Source organism: Marmota monax, unplaced genomic scaffold, assembly GCF_021218885.2.
Source record: "Marmota monax isolate L192 unplaced genomic scaffold, Marmota_monax_Labrador192_F-V1.1 WCK01_AAM20220418_F8-fsc00078, whole genome shotgun sequence".
NCBI classification, from domain to species: Eukaryota; Metazoa; Chordata; class Mammalia; order Rodentia; family Sciuridae; genus Marmota; species Marmota monax.
In genome coordinates, this window is record NW_026694865.1 from 6580776 (window position 1) to 6605905 (window position 25130).

General features: G+C 39.1%; 1 protein-coding gene across 3 annotated transcripts in view; it reads right to left on the bottom strand.

The window, feature by feature from the left end:
- The window catches only part of Znf609 (zinc finger protein 609), a 193473-nt gene that overhangs the window by 29775 nt on the left and 138568 nt on the right, over nucleotides 1–25130 (bottom strand). For all 3 annotated transcript variants that reach the window (XM_046426676.2, XM_046426677.2, XM_058573290.1), the window contains exon 3: nucleotides 21739–21964. In XM_046426676.2, the coding sequence (XP_046282632.1) occupies nucleotides 21739–21964 (226 nt within the window). The remainder of the gene's footprint in view (nucleotides 1–21738; nucleotides 21965–25130) is intronic.

Genomic DNA, 25130 nt, shown 5'->3' on the forward strand with positions numbered 1-25130 from the left:
ATTTTGAGACAGGGTCTTTTTTTTTTTTTTTTAAGGTGTTTTGGGTTTCTTTAAAACAAAACAAATACATATATATATATATATATATATATATATATATAGTAATTGGACACATTTATTTTATTTATTTATTTTTATGTGTTGCTGAGGATCGAACCCAGGGCCTCACATGTGCTAGGCAAGCGCTCTACCACTGAGCCAAAACCCCAGCCCTGAGACAGGGTCTTGATAAATTGCTTAGGGCCTCATTAAATTGCTGAGGCTGCCTCCAACTTGTGATCCTCTGCCAGAGTCTCTCAAGTCACTGGGATTACAGGCATGTAATTACAGGCATTTTTTTTTTTTTTTTAAGCACTAGGGATTGAACCTAGGGACTCTACCACTGAGCTATATCCTTGCCTTCCTTATTTTATCTTGAGACAGAGTCTTGCTAAGTTTCCTAGGCTGGCTTTGAATTTTTTTTCCTTTTATGTCAGTCTCCCAAGCAGCTGGGTTTACAGGTGTGTGCTACTGCACCTGGCTTTTTGTTTATATTCTCATAAAATGGATACTATGTACATTATTGGTTTGATTTCATGTATTTAAATTTACTTTTTTAGGGGCTGAAGTTGTGGCTCAGTGGTACAGTGCTCGTCTAGCATGCACGAGGCTCTGGGTTCGATTCTCAGCACCACATAAATGTAAAATAAAGATATTGAAAAAAATTTATTATTATTTTTTTGTTGTTGTTAAAAAGAAGACACCACAAAAATGCTAAATCTTTGGACAATATTAGATAGATGAGAATTAGTTCTCCATAAAACTACTCTTGTTTTCTCTCCAAATTGTTCTAAAAAAAGAGTTTTTACAAAGGAAACTGATTTTTTAAATGTAAATAAAATATCTAAAAAAAAAAAAAAAAAGATATTGTGTTCATTGCAGAACCGTCAACCTCTAGACCTCCTCACAGCAAATAAAGGAGGAACCTGTCTGTTCCTGAAAGAAGAATGCTGCTATTATATCAATGAAACTGGATTGGTCGAAGAGAATGTTGACACCCTCCGTAGTTTGGGTTAAAGGCTTAAACAGCAACCATCAAATGACCCCTGGCCAGGCTGGCTAAATTCAACCCTTATTGCGTGGCTGACTCCCATTCTCACTCCTATTTTAGTAATAGGGCTTCTACTAATGATTGCTCCCTGCCTTCTCAGGTTCGCTGGAAAGCGCGAGTGAAATTGCCAGAGTGACCTACAACCAGATGCTCCTACACCCCTACAGTTGCCTCCCCACTGAACCTACAAGCCACTCCCCCACCTACTACGCCCCTAAACAAGCAGGAAGTAGCCAGACGAAATTCGCAGCCCTATATCACCAAAAAGGCTGGAATGTTAGGTCGGTGGCAGCGACTTGGTGGCGACTTAGTGGCAACTTAGAACAAAGCAGCCCGCGCTGCTTTGAACATCAATCAGATGCCATCGGAAACGCCTGTCAATCAGCCAGATCTCCTGACTAACGCCTGTCAATCAGCAGGACCCCCTGGCCAATCCTGGAGTTCAGCCAACTCCCCTGACCAACTCCAAGGGGGCAAGGGACCCTAGAGATACCTTTTCCTGTCCCAAGCCCTTCCCTTCCTGCTGTAAGCCCCATAAAAGTCCAGTCCAGTCGAGCTTCCACTCGGTTTCTCCTCAGACCCTTCCCCTGTCCCCTCTGTGGGTCTGATCGAGTTCCAACCGGGTGATATCTCAATAAAGCCTGTTCAGCGGCCCTTTTAAATCTGCCAACTTTGGCTGCTGCCTGCCCAGCCTGATCTGACATTGTGTCCAACTAAAACTTAAAAAAGACATGATCCCAATCTATTCTCATGCATCTTACAACTTAGTTGAAATTAACACACAGACAACATACTCCTATTAGATAAGGAAGAAAGTAAAGTTTGGCTGAATAGCTGAGTGACATATTATGACAGTAAAAAAAGGATGGGATGTCTAGATATAAATGAACTGATGTGAAGTTGTAAAACAGTACTGTAAATATTTTTAGACTTTCCTCTAGGTAAAGCTGAAGTAGCCATATCATCATCTGTAAGTAAAATTTCCTTTAACATTTAAAAGTAAGGGCAATTTATAACTCATTAGCACCCTGATGGCTCTGCTACCAATTTTATAGTCTTTTGGCTCCCAGTCTAGGAGAGTGTGAAATTCTGAACATTACTAAGAAATTAAAACCACAGATAATGCAAACCTTAGTAACCTCTTAATTACAAAACGCTACTAAGTCAAAGTGATATTCTATTTGCATGTGTTTGAGAGTGGGGAAGTGGGATTGAATAAATTTGTCTCTTACTTCCAGAAAGTTTATAATCTAGAATGCAGTAAACAAGAAAAACTCTATGATAAAGCAGAAAACATTGTCATAAGCAATCATTACCTCTACTAATCCATAAGATCACAGGATGCATAGGGTAGAGAATGAATATTCCAACCAGCCTAAGGAAATGAGGGTTCTTGAAAGACTAGTAATAAGTTTTTAAAGACATATTTAAAACAAAATTACATACAATTGTTTGTACGTTGTTTTATTTCTTTGGAACTGGGGATTGAACCAAAGGTGCTTAACCAGAGCCACATCCCCAGCCCTTTTTTTTATGTTTTATTTTGAGACAGGGTCTCACTAAGTGCTTAGGGCCTTGCTAAGCTGCTGAAGTTGGTCTCAAACTTACAATCCTTCCTGCCTCAGCCTTCTGAGTCGTGGAATTACAGGTGTGCACCTATTGTTTGTACTTTATAGTAGCTACCCTCAGCTCTGTTATATTGGGCATCTGGAGCCAGATGTAAGCCCTGGTTTCCAAGTAGGAAACACAGCTGGAAAACAATATTGCACAAATTCCACACAAACTTACACAAATTTGTAGTATTTAAGTAATATGGTATAAATGATACAAAAATGTAAACTGGGGAATGGGGTTGACTCATGACTTTTCAAAAACTTTCTCAATAACTGAATTTCTAGTACACAGAGTTGGAATAACAGTATTATTATTCATAATAAATGAATAGAAATAGAACATTTCTACTTCCTCCCCAAGAGGGGAGCAATTTACACAAAACTATAGCATAGGGGTCCAGAACAGCACCTCTGAAAAACCTCTACCTAGGCATTCTCCACCAGCTATCATTTCCCAGAGTAGCCTCCAAGCCTTTTGGTCATCTTATGTTGTCTCTCCCTCTCTCCTTTTCTTCCTTGTTTTTGTCTGCTTTCTTTCTTCTCTTTGATTGTTTGTTTATAATACTATGGATTGAATCCTAAGGTCTGGTACATGCTAGGCAAGCACTGTAACACAGAGCTACATCCCCAGTCTCTTCATGCTTTTTTTTTTTTTAAACCGAGACTGACTCAAACTTAGAAAACTCCTGCCTCAGCCCCCAAAGAAGCTAAGATTACAAGCATGTACCCCTGTGTCTGATTTGCACAGTCCTCTTGACAGCTTTTATTATAGTCTTTCCCCTCCAATGCCAGTGTTGAACTGGCTGGGGAACCCCACACATTGAAGAGGAGCTGAGCAGTGGCTCATTGCTCCTGTCTAATCCCTTACATTAACAGGTACCTTTTGCAATAACCTGGTTTCCTAGTTTAAAATAATCAGGCTAAAGAAGAGTTGATATCTGTTCTTTTGTGTTAGATACCTAAACAAGATGCAAAGCCAAGATCTGAATGCAAATCAGTCCGACTCTAAACTAACGTCTGTATTTTTAACTATGCTGCTTCACAAGATGAGAATATACTTTCTTGGTTCTCAGAAGTTCATAAGTCCAAGTGTAAAACATAAAAGGTTCTATGTACTGCACTTAGAGAATAAAATTGTGGATAAAACTGAAAGATATCAACAAGTATAAGTTTACTTTTGGCTGAAAAACAGGTTATTGATTTTGCTTGACTGCTTTCTACCAGAAAAGAGAAGCAGCAATAAAACTTCAGACTGATGGGAGGCAGAGATAGGTAGAGTAAACGACATAGAAGTAAAAAAGAAATGTCAAAGTGAGCAAAAGCAGCAAGAGGATAGAAAGCAGCAATGGAGAGGGGTCAGAAACTCAGAAGTTCAAAGCTGCCAAGTTATTATTGTAGAACACAAAATGTGGCCATGTAATTCCAGTGACTTAGGAGGCTTAGACAGGAAGAACACAAGTTCCAGGTTAGCCTCAGCAACTTAGTGAGACCTTGTCTCAAAAAATTTTTAAAAAGCTCAGTGGTAGAGTATCACTACCACTGAGGGTTTGGTTCAATCCCTAGTACTACCCCCCCCCCCAAACAACAACAACAAAAAAACTATACTATTTATCTGGTTGATATATTACTTTCTTCTTTGTGATTTACATTGTCTTCTCCCAAAAGCAGTAACTTCCTCTGCTCTCTAGCCCCTAGTATTTTATCTACTTTCTCTCAACCACTAAGCCATATCCCCAGCCCTATTTTGAATTTTATTCAGAGACAGGGCATCACTGAGTTGCTTAGCACCTTGCTTTTGCTGAGGCTGGCTTTGTACTTTCAATCCTCCTGCCTCAACCTCCAGAGCTGCTGGGATTACAGGTGTGTGTAATAAATGTACCTGGTTTATCTACTTTCTAAGTAAATTCACCCATTCGAATATCTCAAATAAGTGGAAAATCAGAATACATGGCCGTTTGTGATTGGTTTATTTCACTTAACATTTGTTTTCAAGGTTTAACTATACTGTAGCATATATTAGAATTTCATTTCTTTTTTATTTCTGAATAATATTCCATTGAATGTTATCCATTCATCTGGGGATGCACACTTGGATTGTTTCTACCTTTTGGCTGTTGTGAATAATACTGCTTTGAAGATTCACATAAAAGTTTTTGTTTGAATATCTGTTTTCAATTCTTTTGGATATGTATCTAGGAGTGGAATTGCTAGATCATAGGTTAATTATATGTTTAACTTTTGAAGAACTGTCAAACTTGTTCATGATGGCCCCACCATTTTACACTTGAACCAGAAATCCATAAGAGTTCTGAATATTCCATATCCTCTCCAACACTTTACTTTCCATTTTTAAAAAGTAACAGGGCTGAAGCCAGACATTGTGGCATACACCTGTCATCCTACTTGGGAAATAAAATCCCCTTACCAGAGTTTCTGACTTAAGATGTGAGTCTTAGAGGTCAATTGTAAACTGCATAAAACATATAAAATGGTTTGGGGCCAAAGAACTCTTGCTAAGATTTTTTGTTTGTTTATTTTCTTTTGCTTTTTAGTTTAAACTGGATACTATATAAATGCCCTGTAACACTATCTATAGGATGGTAAGCAGAACTGATGTAGTCTTGAACCTGTGGATAGCTTTGTTTTTATTATCATTATACTTTCTTTTTTCTTTTGGTGCTAAGGATTAAACCCAGGTGCACTTTACCACTACATCCCCAGTGCTATTTACTTTTCATTTTGAAACAGGGTTTTGCTAAATTGCCAAGACCTTACTAAGTTGCCAAGGCTGGCCTTGAACTGTGATCCTTCTGCCTCAGCCTCAAGAGTTTCTAGGGTTACAGGTATGAGCCAGCACACCAGGCTCATTATGCATATTTTGACCTCTACTAGGTTACAGTCCAGTCAGAGGAGGAATGTGGATACTTAAAAACAGACTTTGTTAGCCACTGTGTTAAACTGTTTTGAGTTGGGTACAGTGGCACATGCCTGTAGTCTCAATGACCTGACAGGATGAATCACAAGTTCAAGGCCAGCCTGGGAAGACCCTGTTTCACAATAAAATATAAAAAGGACTAGGGATCCATCATTTGTTATAAAATACCTATTTCCTATTTCTTTTTCTTCTTCTTTAAAAAAAAAAGCTTTTCACCTCAGAAAAGGTTTCCTTGAAAGCTCTATTTCCTTAGCTTGGTCAGAGAAATAAAAAGCACTCAGCTTAATATCCAGTGCTAATGTGAGTAAGTAACCATCAACATTAATAGTTGTTGCTGACACACTACAATGATGCCAAATTGTTCAATATGGCCCTACTCTATAGAAAGATGTTATCATTTGTATTTTCCTATTTGCTTTCCTAGTACTTTTTACTCTCCTCATACTTCTTATAATGGCCAAATCCTTCTAGCCAGCACTAAATGATCAGAAACCTGTTAATAGATTCTTTGTAGTCCCAGTTTTTTTCTAAAGAACAACCGACATGTTTGTCTGCTGATGTTAGAAGCTGGAGCAAAAAGGAGGAGGATACAACTGCAACAAATTCCATTTGCTCCATTCCCAGTCAATAATAGTTTCAGGTTTTCCAGTCCTCTTTTGAGACAGAGGTAGAAGAAGAGATCAGATGAAAATAAGTCATTCATAGTTTCTGGAACCTATACATAAAGCTGGATCTTGGCTTGAAGCAAGTTATGCTGCAGGAAACTGGCTAGAATGGAGAGAGAATGCAAAGAGAATGCCTGTAAGGAAGGCTTGTTTAAACTCTGGGTATTATTATCTCTGCAAAAGCCTCAACCGGGGAATGTAGGACTTATTTTACTTCCCATAGCTGATCTCCAGCATGTTATTGTCTAATATTTAACCTTGGAGAATATACTGTTTATTACAGGACAAAAGTTCCAATCAGAGATGTAGGGATAGTGTAAATATAATTAGAAATTCACTCGATGGGGTTGTGGCTCAGTGGTAGAGTACATGCCTAGCACGTGTGAAGCACTGAGTTCAATCCTTAGCATCAAATAAAAAAAAAAAAATACACAAAATAAAGGTATTTTATCCATCTACAACTAAAAATATTTTTTAAAGATTAGAAATTCAAAAGAGTGAGTAGCCTTCAGAAATGAAGAGACTAGAAAAACTAGGACCATCTGTGGTTCTTGAACTAGGTAAGATTTTCTTCTTAAATTATGTACAGTTATTATCTGAGAACTATTCATTTTTTACAGGTTTGCCATGGGGTAATATTAGAAACTTTGGTAAAAATAGCCATACTTCAGGGAAAACTCTAGTTCCAAGTTTGTCTACCACAATGAAAATTATTAGAAGATTTCTGCCACACAATAAATTCGTAAAGCCTGCCAGATCTCATGCAGGCACAACCTCAAATCAGTTTAACAGCAACATCTCTAGGAGGCGGTGTTAAATATTTATTTTGGTTGTAGTTGATACAATACCTACATTTTATTTATTTATTTTTATGTGATTTTATTTTTAAGGATTGAACCCAACACCCTGCACGTGCCAGGTTAATGCTCTACTGCTGAGCCAGAACCCCAGCCCCATTTCTAGGTTTTGAATCCTATTTATCCTGGTAAACCTTATTCATCTTCAAGTCATGGATCTGACTGATTTGACTATAGGGAAGAAGCAAATTATATATGGATCTTCTAAAACCAAAAATCCAAGGCAGAAAAGTGGTTATTATTTCTTTAGAGAGAGTACTTCCCAAGAGAACCTTTGCTATGAGTCCTTTATTAACATTACAAATATAAATCTCTCAGATGATGCAACAAAGCAATCTGGGATAGTTTTCCACAGAAATGTCTGAAGCTGCCATGCCCAGTGGTGCATGTGTATAATCCCAGCAATTTGGGAGGCTGAGGCAGGAGGATCTCAAGTTCGAGGAGGCCAGACTGGGTAACTTGGTGAGATGCTGTCTCAAAAACAAAACAAATAAACAAATAAGCAAACAAAGGGCTGGGGATATACCTCAGCAGAAAACCACCCTTGGGTTTAATTTGCAGTATTAAAACAAACCAGAAATGTTCGAAACCTATGGAGAAACTATGATGTTTTGTTACAGAATGGAAACACCTGAAGATCCATTAAAAAACAAAAAATATTGACTTCTGACTCCCACCCACAGAAATTCTGATATCATTTAATTGAGTGAAACCTGGGCATCAGGATTTTAAAATCCTTGTTCCTGTTCCAACATTCTAATGTGCAGCAAAATTTAGGAACACTGACAGAGAAAATGATGTCTTCAAATTATTCTGCCTTCAAGTCTGCCACTGACAGGAAACAATCTCACAGCCCTTATTTCTGGGATCTTCTGGGATTGAATAAGCCAAAGAAAGCACAAAGGTAACCAACATTTATCCTGCAATCTTTTCACAGGAGAATGGTATTGTCTTTCTATAGAATTTTAGACAAAAGAAAATAGCCAATTGAAACCATTATCAAGGCAAGTACCAATCTGGGGAATGGTTAGGTGTGTGTGAATGTCTTCCCCTCCTCCCCTTTTCTTTTTTGGTACTGGGGATTGAACCTAAGGGCGCTTTACCAATCCTCCTCCTCAGCCTCCAGAGTTGTTGGAATCACAGGCATGGGCCACCATACCTAGCTAGATCTGGCATTATAAGGAGAAAAAGAACTGTTATAGGATTAAAGAAGTAAGGCCAAGGTGTAACCTCCATCAAATGTAAACTATTCCATGTCCAGACTGTGGGGAAGGGGGAGGCTGCAGAGGAATGCTCAAGATCTGATACAGTTCCTCTTCCCATTATAAGTTCTTGCACCATGGAAACTGTAAAACAGTGCAATAAAGTCTGGTTCACTACACCCTTAAATGGTTCATCCTCCCTTTCCTCTTGCTGAGATAACCACATACTTGTAGCCATGGCTGGAGAAGGTGGATCAGCAGAGGTCATCAGGTTCAGCTGGAATCCTGGTCTGAAAATCACTAGAAATAAGAAGGTTCATATTCTCAGTTTTGAGGAAATACCTCCCAGGTTGAGATGGAATCACAATGTCCACAGCTTTACTGCTTTATGACCTAGAAGGAAGACCTAGGGATAACAAGATGCCTAAGGCTGGCTAGGCACTTTTTCTTTCTAGCCTTCCTCAACCACAGGCTGTGAAAGGTACAGCCTGTTTTCCTTTCTGGAAATCTCTCCTTGGTAGTTTCAGGTCTGTTAACAGAGCAGAACTGAAGCACCTTTTGGCTCTCAGTGCCAAAGAAGGGGAAACAGTAACACAGAAAGAGGAACCCAATAATAGTTGGGGTCTGGGGATGAATGCTCTTTTACCCAGTCTGAGGATAAAAATGCTCTTTTACCCAGACTGGCTTTAAAATAAGATCATTTGGATCTGTCCTAATCTAATATAACGGTATCCTTATAAATAAAAGGGTGACATTTAAGATGGGTATGGTGGGCCTGGGGTTGTGGCTCAAGTGGTAGAGTGCTCGCCTAGCACGTGTGAGGCTCTGGGTTTGATCCTCAGCATCACATAAAAATAAAACAAAGATATTGTACCCACCTAAAACTAAAAAATAAATTAAAAAAAAAAAAAGATGGGTGTGATGACACACAACTGTAATCCCACTGACTTGGGAGGCTGAGGCATGAGGATCATAAATTCAAGGCCAGCCTAGGCAATTTAGAGAGACCCTGTCTCAAAATATAAAATAGAAAGGGCTTGTGATATAGCTCAGTGGTAGAATACCCCTGGGTTCAATATCTCCACCACTGGAAAAAAGGCGGATGTGTGGAAATTGGACATAGACATGCACAGAGAAGATAGCTATGTAACCAAATGATCCATCTACAAGCTATGGAACACAATGGATTACCAGCAAACATCAAAAGCAAGGAAGATCTCTCCCCACGAGCCACCTTGCTAACACCTTGATTTCAGATTTTTAGCCTCCAGAATTGAGAGATAATAAATTTCTGTGGTTTTAAGCAGTCAGCTTCTGGTACTCAGTTACAGTAGTTCTAGGAAATTAATATAACACCATATTCAGACCTAGTGTTGATTAAATCACTCAAATTTTTATCTTAACTAGCTTCATTGCTAAATTGCAGTCTAGATCAGTGGTTCTCAAGTAGGGTATATAGAGAATAGTGGTAATGGCAGCACCAACTTCCTTTCTCCCTCCCTTCCTTCCTTCGTTCTGAGGGCCCTGTGCATACTCAATAAGCGCTCTACCACTAAGCTACATCACCAGTCTGCAAATGGTAATTTCCTGGGGAGGTTTTTCACAGTAAACATGCCCAATGTTTTAGATTATGAGGGTTGGAAGAGGTAGCATATATTTTAAAAGGCTCTCTAAGTGCTATTAGTGAGTTGCTTTGATTCTCCTTTCCCCCAACTTTCTCTCACTTAACACTAGCTTAAGTAAAATAATAAACTTTGATTCTAATAATCTGTGGTTTCAATGTAACTTTAATCAAAATCTTAGCATGCCTTTTTCATAAAAAAAAATTCACAAGTTGATCCTACAATTTTTGTGGAAATGCAAAAGGCCAAGTGCCCCAAGGCAATCTTGAGGAAGTACAACAAAGCTGGAGGACTTACACTACTAGATATCAAGATTTATAGAGGTATAGAGTTAAACCAATGTATTATTGACAGAATAGGCAAAAGAATTAAAGGAACAGAAGAGAATTAAAAAATAAACCCACACATATCCTCTGATTGAGAAATATGACTCTGCTGTTCAGTGGGGGAAAGGATGGTCTTTTCAATAGATGCTGCAGCAATTAAATATCCACATGAAAAAAAAAAAACAAAAAACCTTGACTCAAGTCACACCTTAATCAAAAATCAATTCCAGATAAACTGTGGATCTAAATATAAAAGGAAAAACAAGTATCTCAGAAAAAACATAGGATATCTTTATTATCATAGAATAGAAAAAATTTTATTAAACAGAACCCCAAACTACCAACAATAAAACAAAAGACGAACTAGATTACATAAAAATGCAGAACTTCTATTCATGAAATTATACAATTAATAGAAAAGGTGAGACACAAAAGATATTTATAATACATATATTTGACCCAGGACTCATAACAGAATATAAAAAGATAGGCAATTGCTAGGAGTGATAGCACACACCTGTAATCCCAGTGATTTGGGAAGCTGAGGAAGGAGTATTTCAAATTTGAGGAGAGTCTTGGCAACTTAGTGAGACCCAGTCTCAAAAATAAAAAGCAAAAGGGGTTGGGGATGTAGCTCTGTGGTAAAATGCCTCTGAGTTCAATCCCCGGTACCAAAAAACAAACAAACAAACAAACAAATAAAACAAAACAAAAAAAACCAACCAACAATAACAACAAACAACAACAAAAAACCCCACAACAAACAAACTACTATAATGAGAATAAACAAAGTTAAGTACATGCAACAACATGGATGAATCCTGCTAGTTTAATGGTGAGTATAGCTCCAAGATTTAAAAAGTACACATTGTAATGATTTTATTTATGCAATGTTCAAAGTGAATTACACAAATCTGATGACAGAGGTCAGAACTGATTGGGGAGTGGGGGTGTTGTTAAGACTACTGGAAGATGGCACTAAAACAGACTGGTGGACCAATGGTACAGAATAGAGGACACAGAAACTAACCCGCAAAATTACAGTTATCTTATATTAGATAAAGGTGCCAAAAACATGCAATGGAGAAAAGATAGCATTTTCAACAAATGGTGCTGGGAAAACTGGAAATCCATATGCAACAAAATGTAATTAAACTCATATTAAACACCATGCACAAAACTTAACTCAAAATGGATCAAGGACCTAGGAATTAAACCAGAGATTCTGCTTGTAATAAAAGAAAAAGTAGGCCCTAATCTTCAGCATGTGGGAATAGGCCCCAACTTCCTTAATAAGACTCCTATAGTGCAAGAATTAAAACCAAGAATCAATAAATGGGATGGAATCATACTAAAAAGTTTTATCTCAGCAACAGAAACAATCTGTGAGGTGAACAGAGAGCCTTCATCCTGCGGGCAAGTCTTTACCCCTCACACATCAGATAGAGCACTAATCTCTAGGGTATATAAAGAACTCAAAAAGCTAAGAACTGAAAAAACAAATAACCCAATCAACAAATGGGCCAAGGACCTGAACAGACACTTCTCAGAAGAGGATATACAATCAATCAACAAATATATGTAAAAATGCTCATCATCTCTAGCAGTAAGAGAAATGCAAATCAAAACTACTCTAAGATATCATCTCACTCCAGTCAGAATGGCAGCTATTATGAAGACTAACAACAATAAGTGTTGGCGATGATGTGGGGAAAAAGGTACATTGCTGGTGGAACTGCAAATTGGTGCAGCCAATATGAAAAGCAGTATGGAGATTCCTTGGAAAACTGGTAATGGAACCACCATTTGACCCAGCTATCCTTCTCCTCAGACTATGCCCAAAGGACTTAAAAACAGCATACTACAGGGACTCAGCGACATCAATGTTTATAGCAGCACAATTCACAATAGCTAAACTGTGGAGCCAACCTAGATGCCCTTCAATGGATGAATGGATAAAAAAAAAATGTGGTATATATACACACAATGGAATTTTACTCAGCAATAAAAAAGAATAAAATCATGGCATTTGCAGGTAAATAGATGGTGTTGGAGAAGATAATGCAAAGTGAAGTTAGCCAATCTCAAAAAACCAAATGCTGAATGTTTTCTCTGATATAAGGAGGCTGACTCATAGTGGAGTAGGGAGGGGGAACATGGGAAGAATAGATGAATTCTAGATAGGGAAGAGGGGAGGGAAGGAAAGGAAAGAGGCAGGGGATTAGCAAGGATGGTGGAATGTGATGGTCATCATTATCCAAAGTAAATGTATGAAGATTTGAATTGGGTGTCAATCTACTTTAAATACAACAGAGATATGAAAAATTGTGGTATATGTGTAATAAGAATTATAATGCAAAAAAAACAAGTACATGTATAAAGACATGAATTGGTGTGAACATACTTTATACAAAGATATGAAAAACTGCTCTATATGTGTAATAAAAATTATAATACATTCTGCTGTCATGTATTTAAAGAAATAAAATCAATTAAAAAAAGGAAAATAAACAGACTATTGGAAGGGAGGCACAAAAGAGCTTCTGGGATTTTGACAATATTTCTTTCTTTATCTAGGTGCTGGTAACATGGTATGTTCACTCTGAAAATTCGATGACTTGTACACTTATGACTCATGAATATATTTATATTATTATTCAGTAAGACCTATTAACAAGCTGGACTCAATGGTACATGCCTGTAATCCCAGCTCAGTGGTTGAGTATCCCTGAGTTCAATCCCCGGTAGCTTCCTCGCCAAAAAAAAAAAAAAAAAAGGAAAAAAAGCCTGATTATCATAAACAAATCAGAACACCTTTGGGTTTATGAATCCTATAGATCAGTGAAAGAGAGGATGATAAAGTAGGCAGTGCCAGGATCAGCTTGAGATGCTGGCTTGAGATGACATATTTTAGGCAGCCTGCCCAACCTCCAGGTCAGCAGACTAGTCTAGTATCTAATGCAACAGCATATGGCGGGTGTGGGTGTGTGTGTGTGGGAGGGGGGGCAGAGGGTTCTACTTTGTTCATCCATTCTTTCTCTACACTGATACTTGATTCTGGGAGATTTTAAATATGATTTTAAGGACAGAGCTAAAAAGCAGAAGGAAGCTTGAATTTTAAAAGGGAAAATGCACAGTATTTCAAGTATACTGAATGATTGGGGAAGGTTTTTTTTACATATTTTTTATTGGTGCATTATAGTTGTACACAATGATAGGATTTGTTGTTACACATTTATTTGTACATGCACACAATATGGGAAATTTTTAAAAGGTCGAGATAATCAGTCAGATATGAAACAGGCTTAGTTTAGGGTTAAAAGTTTCATTTGATTATGAGTTCAATGAAGGTAGAAAATTATTTGATAGTCTTTTTGGTTTTTTTAAGATATCTTAAAGAGAAAATAACAGTACAACTTGGGAAGAGTGCCTATTCAATTCCTCGAATAGCCTTTTTGTCATATCGTTTGTTGCTATGGAGAAGACTGTGAAGGCAGCAACTGAGGGAATTAAAGGATCTTGGAGGAGTAAACATAGGGATAGTGAATTTTGAAAAATTCCTAAAGCAATTAGCAAGTAAAAGGACCTATAAATGACATACTTTCCATGTTTTTCTAATCTCTACTCTTCTGAAAATACATGGGCCTAGTTTGCCACTATAATTTAACTCAAAAAACAGAGAGGACTGAATAGGCCTAACAAAGCCTAAACCCAGCAGACAAAATACAAGGCCATTTAACAATGCCACCTCATGCCAGGAAGAATCAACTACCTACCCACCCTATTTGGTGAAATTATCTCCTGCTGCTTAAATTATAAAGTTGATGCCCCGTGATTTCTTTGTTCTGTAAAGCCTGAGGGAGACTGGATAATAAGGTATCAGAAGAGGTGGAAAACAGCCCCTTGTTTCAGAGAGAGAGAGAGAGAGAGAGAGAGAGAGAGGGAAAGAAAGAAAATATAAGAGAATGTTAGTTCTCACTGGTATCGTTTATAGGCAGTGGGAGCCTCAGTAGCAGCAACCTGGGAGCAAATCTCTGCCTGAACTGGTCTAAAACTACTGCCGTGGGAGCCAAGGCTAATTTGCAAATTTGTGCCCATCATTGTTACAGCAGCTTTATCAACCAAGGCAGGGCCAGGACCTGTTTTTAGCTGTGTACACTCTGTGACCAGAGAGTCCTACATTTTCCACATCTCGTCACAACCAATGACTAACAAAGACAATCCCTCTTCTCTCCCACACAATGATACAGAAGTGGAAATATCAGAGCTAATGCAACAGCATATGGGAGGAAACAGAGGGTTCTACAAGGACAGGACAACAGAGCTCCTAAATCTAAATTCCTCATTTGTACAATGAGGAAACTAAGGCCCAAACTAGTAAAATGACCATTTGACAGGGCAGGAAAACACCAAGGCCATCAAATGGGGCCCTTTCCCCTTGGAATCATACATGAAAGCTAAATTATCTACAGCATAGTGATTAATCCCAAGTCAAACCATAACTGTATCTACTGTACCTGAGTTCATGCATAAGTATCAGGAACACAATTATTTATTAAAGGATGTTATTAGTAACAAAATAGGCCTGCAAGGATTTTGTTACTGAAATATCAAAAGATCTCATTTTGAAACAACCTTCCCTGTCTGGCAAGTCCACAGCCTGGTCACCTGTACTGCCACTCTGCTTTGCTGTCCCTGGGAGGGAGGGGATGAGAAGTGGGTGAGAAAGCACAAAGAGTACATACATCTCTTTTCCTTAGAGATTAATCCATTTTGTAATCTGAAACTTAAAAAAAACTGTGACTGAAAATTTTCCTTAGGGCTTCGGTATTTGAATATATGACAGTGGGCAGATAACATAATCCACCAAGGGTATATAAACACATCATACCTTAAAGCACCCCCTGGGAGTAAACTGCTAGGTGGGAAGAATGTGTTGGCTCCTGTTTTTTGATGGGGGAGGGGTAGGAAAAAGTAGGTATTGATTTCCCTAATGTTTCCTTTGTGTGGCTGCTGTTGCCATGTGGTAGTCTGTTGCTATGAAGATCTGTGGTGCCAGACAATGGCTGCTAGACTCTTTATGACCATGCTATTGGTAGCGCTCTTTCTGCAGAAGTTAGGCTAGTGTGCATCTGGCTAAGCAGCTGAGAAAGCTTGGTCCCAGTGCAGCATCTCTCTCTAGGTGAGTGCTGAGGTGAGACTGAAGGTAAAAGGGCATTAAGTATAGCCTATAAGAAAAGCCAGTAGCTGAGTACCACCTCATTTTTCCAGTACAAATATCTAAAATCAGATATTTCACAGTTCACACACGTATTCTCCTACATCAGAATCAACAGAATAAACCATAGGGAACTACCAAGGTTACCATTTTCATGAAATAAGATTAATGGAGAGACCCTTCCCTTTAGAGAGAAGGATAAAGACCCACAGTCAGGATCTGCAATTAGATAAGGATGAAGAATCACTGGGGCAGTTGCTCATCAGAGCTATCAAGGACAAACTAACTTCTTTTTAAGCAAACTGCCTATTACTCTGATAATAAGAAAACAACAACCACAGACCAAAGAGCGGTGCTCATCCACAATTTAAAGCAGGACCAAATGTTTTCCTGGGTAACAGGGGTCAGAGTATACAGAAGTCTTCCTGGACTATTTAGATGTCATGTCAGCTACTCACCCTCTCTCTTCACCTTCTGACACAATCACTGTTCTTTTCATCTGAGAATACACACACAAACACTACAATATTAAATTGTCTGATGGGGTTTTCTTTTTTTTTGGTACTGGGGATTGAACCCAGAGGCGCTTAACTACTGAGACACATTCCCACTCCTTTTTATTTATTTTTTATTTTGAGATCCTTCACTAAATCGCTTAGGGCCTTGCTACATTGCTGAGGCTTGGAACTTGAAATCCTCGGGGCTCAGCCTCCCGAACAGCTAGGATCACAGCTATGCGCCAAGGTGCCTGGCCCGATGGGGTTTTCTTTTTTTTTTTAATATTTATTTTTTAGTTTTCGGCAGACACAACATCTTTGTTTGTATGTGGTGCTAAGGATCGAACCTGGGCCGTATGCATATCTGGTGAGCGTGCTACCGCTTGAGCCACATCCCCAGCCCCCCGATGGGGTTTTCAATATATTAGATATAATACATGCAGCCTAGTGTTGGTAAACTTTTAAAATAAAAGCCAAGGTCACAATGATAGTGGCAGAGGTACAGAAATCGCTTGATTTTCACTCCACTGCTCCTTCAACTGTATTACAAACTCTTCTGTAAAATATATGCCAAAGTAAACCGTATTACCTTTGGCTTTAGTATTGCTATCACAAAACTGAATCCATGGAACCTCCTGGAATTCTTATCTAAAGTCAGTTTTGCCTTTCTTTAAAATACCACAGATGCCAGCAAGCAATTTTGCCTTAGCAAAAGCATATGTCCTCTTTAAGGCTTTTTTTTTTTTTTGTATTTAGGGCCCAGGGTTAAGATTAAGCCTTGTGGGCTGGGGATGTGGCTCAAGCGGTAGCGTGCTTGCCCAGCATGCGTGCGGCCTGGGTTTGATCCTCAGCACCACATACAAAAAAAACAAAAAACAAAGATGTTGTGTCCGCCAAAATCTAAAAAACAAATATTAAAAAAAAAAAAAGATTAAGCCTTGTGGGCTGGGGTTGTAGCTCAGTTGGTAGAGTGCTTGCCCTGGGTTCTAATCCCTGGCAAAACACACACACACACACACACAAAAAAAAAAAAAAACATTAAGCCTTGTAAACCTAGAATAGACTTGGTACTTGATATTTTGATTTGAAGTGAGGTAGGCCAAAGTGAAATCAGCTGGAATCAGACCCTTGCACAGTGGTAAAAATCAATCTCAATGAAAACAAAAAAATCAAAACAAAACAAAAATCCAAGGGAAATATTCTGGGTTACACTTAGGTGTGTTTTTCTAGAGAGGCTGGGATTGGGGTATTGGGGATTGAACCCAGGGACACTTTACCACTGAGTTACATCTCCAGCCCTTTTTATTTTTATTTTGAGAGAGGGTCTCACTAATTTGCTTAGGGCCTCACTAAGTTGCTAAGGCTGGTCTCATTTCAAAGTCTCCTGCCTCAGCCTTCCCAGTTGCGCCACTGTGCATAGTCCCTTAGGTGTTCTTAACAATCCCAAAGTTGAACCTGGTCATGGATAGATCTTTGCAGAGTTGACTGAATTATGAACACCCTAAAAAGAGATGGAATCTGCAGGAATTTCAAAATGCTTTCAAGGCGGGCTGGGGCTGTAGCTCAGCAGCAGAGCGCTTGCCTAGCATGCGTGAGGCACTGGGTTCAATACTCAGCACCATGCAATAATAAATAAAATAAAGGCATTCTGTCCATCTACAACTACAAAAAAACTAAATAAAAAATGCCTTCAAGGCAAAATTCAAAATGAGAGATAGGGAGAGTAAAGGAAAAAAAGAGCAACACTGGTAGGGCAGGGAGGCAAAACAAAACAAAGCAACCCTCTTCCAGCCCCCCCCGCCCCAATAAAACCCAAAACCAGGAATTACTGAGGCTATGACCACTACACTTGTTCTCAGCAACCTACAGGAACTCATTTCCTTTCTTTTCTTTTTTAAATATTTATTTTTCAGTTGTAGTTGGACACAACACCTTTATTTTTATGTGGTGCTGAGGATCAAACCCAGGGCCTTGCAAGTACTAGGCAAGTGCTCTGCCGCTGAGCCCCAGTCCCAGCTCTGCAGGAACTACTTTCTATAGGAACCTCTTAGCATCCTCCATTTTCCCCAAGAGGCCAAGCATTCATAGCTTCTTTCTAAGCTGGAAAGTTGTTCCCTTTGAAAATAATAGTTTGCTGGGCAGAGATAGAAGTGCAAAAAGTCAGGTGCAGACACAAAGCCTAGAATTTTTTTTTTTAAAAATATTTGTATGTAGTTCTTATGATCAACTTGAGGAATGACCTAGTACTCTAGATCTTACTCCCCCCCCTTCCATTCCTGGTACTGGTAATTGAACCTAGCTCTTGTGCATGCTAGGCAAGCACTTTATCACTGAGCTGTATGTATCCCCAATCCTTTTCATTTTGAAACGGCATCTCACTAAATTGCCCAGGCTGGCTCTGAACTTGCAATCCTTCTCCTGCCTTATTCTCCAGAGTAGCTGTGATTACAGCCCATCACCCCCGACCCCTGCCTAGATCTTATAGATCTTTAAAATTTTTTTTTAGTTGTCAATGGACCTTTTATTTAATTTATTTATATGTGGTGCTGAGAATCAAACCCAGTGTCTCACACATGCTAGGCAAGCACTCTGCCAATGAGCCACAACTCCAGCCCCCCCCCCCCACCCCCCCGCGCATCTTATAGATCTTCAGAGAATGACTGTTGTAGGAAATCTGTTACTTTGAGATGTAAAGGGGACTGGGGATATAGCTCAGTTGGTAGAGTGTAATCAGACCTTCATCAACTGACAATTCAGGTGAAGAGCCTTTGAGGTGTCCAAAAAGAAGAAGGAAAAAAAAAAAAAAAGTAGAGCATATCACTATATAAAAGATCTTCCCACAGAATGAAAAGGGAAAAAAAAAAAAGTGAAGGTAAGTTTTGAAATACAATATGTTAAGTGGGAGAAATCTGATATTAATAGAACAGAAAATCTTATAGTTGAGGACTTTTCTAAATTGCTGAGGCAGGCCGCAAACTTGTAATCCTCCTGTCTCATCCTCTAGAATCACTGAAATTATAGGCATATGCCACCATGCCTAGCTCAAACAAATTTATTTCTGATAGCCCACTACAAGTGGCAGGTGTTAAGTTTTTTGTTTTTTTTTTTTGGTACCAGGGATTGAACCCAGGAGTGACTCATGGTAATGAGTCACATTCCCAGCCCCATTTTGTACTTAGAGACAGACTCTCACTGAGATGCTTAGCACCTCATTAAGCTGCTAAGGCTGGCTTTGAACTCTCAATTCTCCTGCTCAGCATCCCTAGCTGCTATGATTACAAGTGTGCACCACCATGTCCAGCCAGGTGTTAAGTTTTGGGGGACCAATGGTGAGCACAAAAAATCCCCAATCTCAGAATTTCTAACATAGGGGAAGAGACAGACATTAATAGAAAAATTAGGGTTAGGGATATAGCTCAGTGGTAGAATGCTTGGCCAGTGTGTGCCAGGCCCTGGATTTGATTCTGTGGGTGGGGGTGGGGTAGGGAGTGGGAAGAATTACATGATTATAAACAAAACTGAAAACTGTGCATAAATACTTTGAAATAAAGTCTAGAAAACATTAAGAGTATCTAACAGGTGGCCAAGCATGGTAGCACATGTTTGTAATCTCAGCAACTAAGGAGGCTGAGGCAGAAGGACCACAAGTTTAAGGCTAGTCTTGGCAACTTATCAAGGTCCTCTCAAAATAATAAGAGCCTAGGCTAGGCATGTAGCTCAGAGGTAGAGTGCCCTGAATTAAATCTCCCTAATACCACCACCACCACCACCACAAAAAAAAAAAAAAAGTCTTGTCACTAATGTAGAGACATGATGGCACTCTGAGACCCAGCCTTTCTACCACATATACTTTATATACTTTGACAAGGACTTCGATTCTTTATTAAAAGAATGTTCTTGGGCTGGGGATGTGGCTCAAGTGGTAGCGCGCTCGCCTGGCATGCGTGCGGCCCGGGTTTGATCCTCAGCACCACATACAAAACAAAGATGTTGTGTCCGCCAATAACTAAAAAATAAATATTAAAATTCTCTGTCTCTCTCTCTCTCTCTCTCCCTCTTTCACTCTCTCTTTAAAAAAAAAAAAAAAAAAAAAGAATGTGCTGGAGCATTGGGCATGGTGGTGCATGCCTGTAATTCCAGTGGCTTGGGAAGCTGAGGCAGGGAGGATCATAAGTTCAAAACTAGCTTCAGCAACTTAGTAAGGCCCTAAGCAATTCAGCTTGCTTATTGTCTCAAAATAAACAATAAAAAGGGCTGGGGATGTGGTTCAGTGGTAGAGTGCTTGCCTAGCATGCACAAGACCCTGGGTTCAATTCCAAGCACTGCAAAATCAAACAAACAAACAAGCAACAACAACAACAACAAAAATCCAGGAGAATGAGCTGGATCACACAAACTCAGTGTTTTCAAGGGATCTTGATTACCTATTACCTGCTAAGGTACCTTTCATTCCTATTTCATTTTATTTTTTTATTTTTTAGTAGTAGTTGACACAATGCCTTTATTTTATTCATTTATTTATTTATATTTGGTGCTGAGGATTGAACCCAGGGACTTGAATGTGATAGGTGAAGCTCTACCACTGAGCCACAACCCAGCCCTCATTTTTTTAGGCTTATGAATTTCCAAAACAGAAACTCTGTTCTCAGGGCAAATGAAACTTAAGAAGTCTGTCTGGATGGAAGGCTTGGACAACAGCAACTTACAGCAAGCCAAAGACTTGGTGGATGTCTGAAAATAAGTCTATGTAAACATTTCCCTGTTGACTCAGCCCATAAAAATCTGTATTAAGTTGACAGATGCATGAAGTGGTACAGGTGGCTGGGCAATGAGGCAACCAATGGGAGGAAGGAGGTGACTACACTAAATGTTAAACAAGGCAAGAGCTGAGCAGGATATGGTGGTATACAGCTGTAATCTCAGCCACTTGGGAGGCTGATGTGTAAAAATCACAAACTCAAAGCCCTCAGCAACTTAGCAAGACCCTGTCTCAAAATAAAAAATAAAAGACTTGGGGTTGTAGCTCAGTGATCAAGTATCCCTGGGTTCAATTCCCAATACCAAAAAAAAAAAAAAGGAAATGCAAAAGCTGCATCTTCAATGAGCCAAGATTAATTCAATTTAGAGTGAGTGTTCTCCATTCTCTTGACTCTCTCAGCTGCCATTATTTTTTTCTTAAAGCCTGAACCCAAATTTCATCTATAACCTAAATCTCCCATATAAATGATAGAGGGAGGTGGGCTGGGGATATAGCTCAGTTGGTAGAGTGCTTGCTTTGCTTGCACAAGGCTCTGGGTTCAATCCCCAGCACTATGGGGGTTTGGAGAGTGTGGATACAATCTGAATCACAATGCCAGCACCTATTAAATGACTGCCTGAATACAAGGGCCAACACTGTTGAAGAGTTATAAAGGGAGATAATTAATTTAACAAACTGGCACTGGGGGCTCAGGATACAGCTTAGCAGTAGAGTGGTTACTTACTTGTGATTCCCAGCACTGCAGAAACAAACAAATACTGGCATTGGAAATCTCTATAAATGAGATTCTGCTATTCTGTTTGGTTTGCTGCCATCCTATGGGTATTGCTAGCAGACCTGTTGACACATGAGACTCCTTATAAATACCTGGCAATATTTACAGCAATAAGCCCTTATTGGCTGCTTGGTAGAAGCAGGTTGAGAAGGGGTGAGAAAGCCATATACAGCACTTACCATCTTCTGTTTCCTGCCACACGATGCCTTCGAGGTTGACACTGGTTCCAGGTTCACAAGGGCCCAAGCACTCAGGCTCTGTGGCTAAAGCCACATCACATGTGTTGACACCAACTGATCTTGTCCGAACCATAATCTGCTCACAGGGAGATGATATGTCATTATTGACCACTGGCACCAAAAGGTGGAGAGGCAGCACTGCTGGTGTGGAGACAGGGGACTCCATCTGTGGGGGAAGACAAAGCAGTAACTGAGTTGTAGCAAGATTATTTAGGATAAGTACCTTTCAGTATTTAATCTAGTTCCACATGCTTTGCTGCCAGAGTACAGAGGCTCTAAATATTAGACTGTGGTCCTTCCTTTCAAGTTCTAGGTCATGATTCCATTACAAATTTGTGGTTTAGATGAGAACACCAACAAACACACACACACACACACACACACACACACACACACACACACCATACCTAGTCCTAGGAGAAGCTCTAATTATTTTTTTCTTCCCCCCTCTACTCTTCTTTCATACTCCCTTTCTTTTTTTTTTCTCTTTCTATTTCCTTTTCTTTCTAACTATCTATCTATTTATTTAATGGTGCTGGGGATTAAACCCAGGGTCTTGTGCATGTGAGGCAAGCACTCTACCACTCTATCCCCAGCCCTCCTTTTCTTTATTTCTGTAGTACTCAGATCAAACCCAGGGCCTCACACATGCTAGGCACATGCTCTACCACTAAGTTATACCTCCTACTCCTCTATTTCTTATGAAAGACCTTTCTCATGAACTGTGCTTGGCTAAAAGTGGTCTTTTGTATGTTGTATTTTTCCTATTTCATTTAAAAGTCTCCAGTGGAAAAGAATTAGGGCCAAATTTCAATAGCAGAACAAATAAGACTGATGTGAAAGACCCAGCTTTTCAGGCATATTCTGCTACCACTATGCTTCCTACCAATCTATCATTCACCCAATCTAACATTCAACAGTCAGTATATTATTTAGGTATAAAAGCCATGAATACAGATGGGGATAAAGAGAAGAAGAAATATCCAGATTTAGGAATGCTATAATTCCTAATGATTCTGGAGCTTTAGTACGACTAGCTAGAAGGAAATTTACTTAAAAGATATAGGAGAGTTGGGATTAATCTGATTGTGGTGGTTGGCTAATGAGAATGGCATTTTGGAGTAGGACTCTAACATCAAATCTATTTGTGAGGCTGGGCATAGTAGCACAGACCTATAATTCCATTAATTCAGGAAGCTGAGGTGGGAGAATTGCAAGTTTGAGGCCAGCCAGGGCACTGAGTGAGGCCCTAAGCAATTCAGTGAGACCATGATCCAATACAAAAAGGGTTGGGGATGTAGCTCAGTGTTCAGGCACTCAGTCCCCAGAACTGTCCCCTGCTTCCCCCACCAATCTCTCTCTCTCTCTCTTTCTCTGAAACAGGAGGTACTAATACAAATCCTGAAGCCAATCCACAGCAATCCAAAGCAGTCTGATTATACATACCTAAACAAAAATGTTAAACCAGCAATCTACCTCCAAAACTATAACTTCTCACAAAAACATAATTACTAGGTTCCAAGAAGAATAAAACACTTCTAGAGATAACATAAAAGTTGTAATGCAGCAGGTGATGATCCCTTAACTCTTTCATCAGACATAGAAAATGGGTCAAGGAGTGAGATTCTTGGGATTCTTATCAAAGACTTCTGAACTGGAAGTGGTGACGCAAGCCTGTAATTCTAGCTTTTGGGGAGGCTAAAGCAGGAGGATTACAAACTCAAGGCCAGCCTCAGTAATTTTTAGAAAGACTCCAACTCAAAATGAAAACTAAAAAGGATTGGGGATGTAGCTCAGTGGGAGAGTGCCCCTGGTTCAATCTCCAGTACCAAATGAAAACCAAAACTACATTTTTTAGTCAGATTAATTGTAGTCTTTGAATAGAAAATTCAGGGAACTACAGATGCATTCACAGTCTAAGCTGCTAGACAGCTTTGCAATGGAACTCTGATTCTGGGATAATTTACTGCATGACCACCACTCCCTCTCCTCCAAACACACACCTTTCTAGCCTTGAAAACTAGTTTAGAAGTGGAGGTATGAATATTGCTTTCTTTACAACTGGCTCCGACTTGCTAGCTTAGAAAGTCACCACAAATGAAAAATTGAAAAACACAACTTAAAATAAATAATTTTAGCTAAGCACAGTTAAATTATTAATAAAAAATAGAGGAGTTGGGGGTATAACTCTGTGGTAAAGCACTTGCCTAGCATGTTTGAGGCCCTGGTTCAATCCCTCACACCATTAAAAACAATACAAAAAAAAAAAAAAAGTCCATTGCTGAGCTTGTTTTCTGGTTCTGTTCCACAAACAATTTGTTGTTGTCCTTGCTGCTGCTGTTTTTTTTTTTTTGTATTTACTATTTGACATATAGTGCCAAACACCTTGAAGTCAGTCTAGATTTTTCTTAGCTCCTTTCTTTCTCTCAGGCACTTCAGCTAGGTTATTCATGGCTCTTAGACATAATAGCATATCTTCCTCCTGAGAGGTCAAGAGGAAGATATGCTATTATGTTCTAGATAAAGTCAAGCCCCCAATTCTGCCCTTGAGAAATCCAGAAAACAACACCTAAGATGCAAGTTGGAAACCCCAATTACTTTCAAACAGTATGTCTGGAAAGTAGAATGTAATCAAACACATGAAATAGTTACATTAATAAAATATTATGGACTGGGATGTAAACTTTTTTATAGAATATTTAAAGAGACATTGGCTGAATAGATCACTAAAAAACCTAAACCATATGAGAAACTTATTAACCTTTGTACACCAAGACTACCCTTTAGATTAGAGAAAGTAGAGTTCAGGATCTTTGTATGAAAATAACTTTATCTCATTATTTACCTAATTAAAAATATATTTTGGGGTACAAAAAATGAAGACATCCACCTATGGGTGTGAAACTATGGGTTTCCTTTTACTTTGTAATAGAAATCTAAAAAGAGATCATGGGGCTGGGGATGTGGCTCAAGCGGTAGCGCGCTCTCCTGGCACGCGTGCGGCCCGGGTTCGATCCTCAGCACCGCATACAAAGATGTTGTGTCTGCCGATAACTAAAAAATAAATATTAAAAATTCTCTCTCTCTCTCTCTCTCTCTCTCCCCCCCTCCCTCTCTCACTCTATCTTTAAAAAAAATAAATAAAAATAAAAAGAGATCATAAAAGAAGTACAACAGTGTTTAATTTAATTACAGATCTAGCTCTGCTAATTACCATTTAGTCATATCTATAATTTATATTAAGCCATAGTGCATCATAAGCAACTATGTGATATACATTTAATAACCTAGTCTGCTTTATAGGACTTCATATTCTACTACTAATTGCAAAA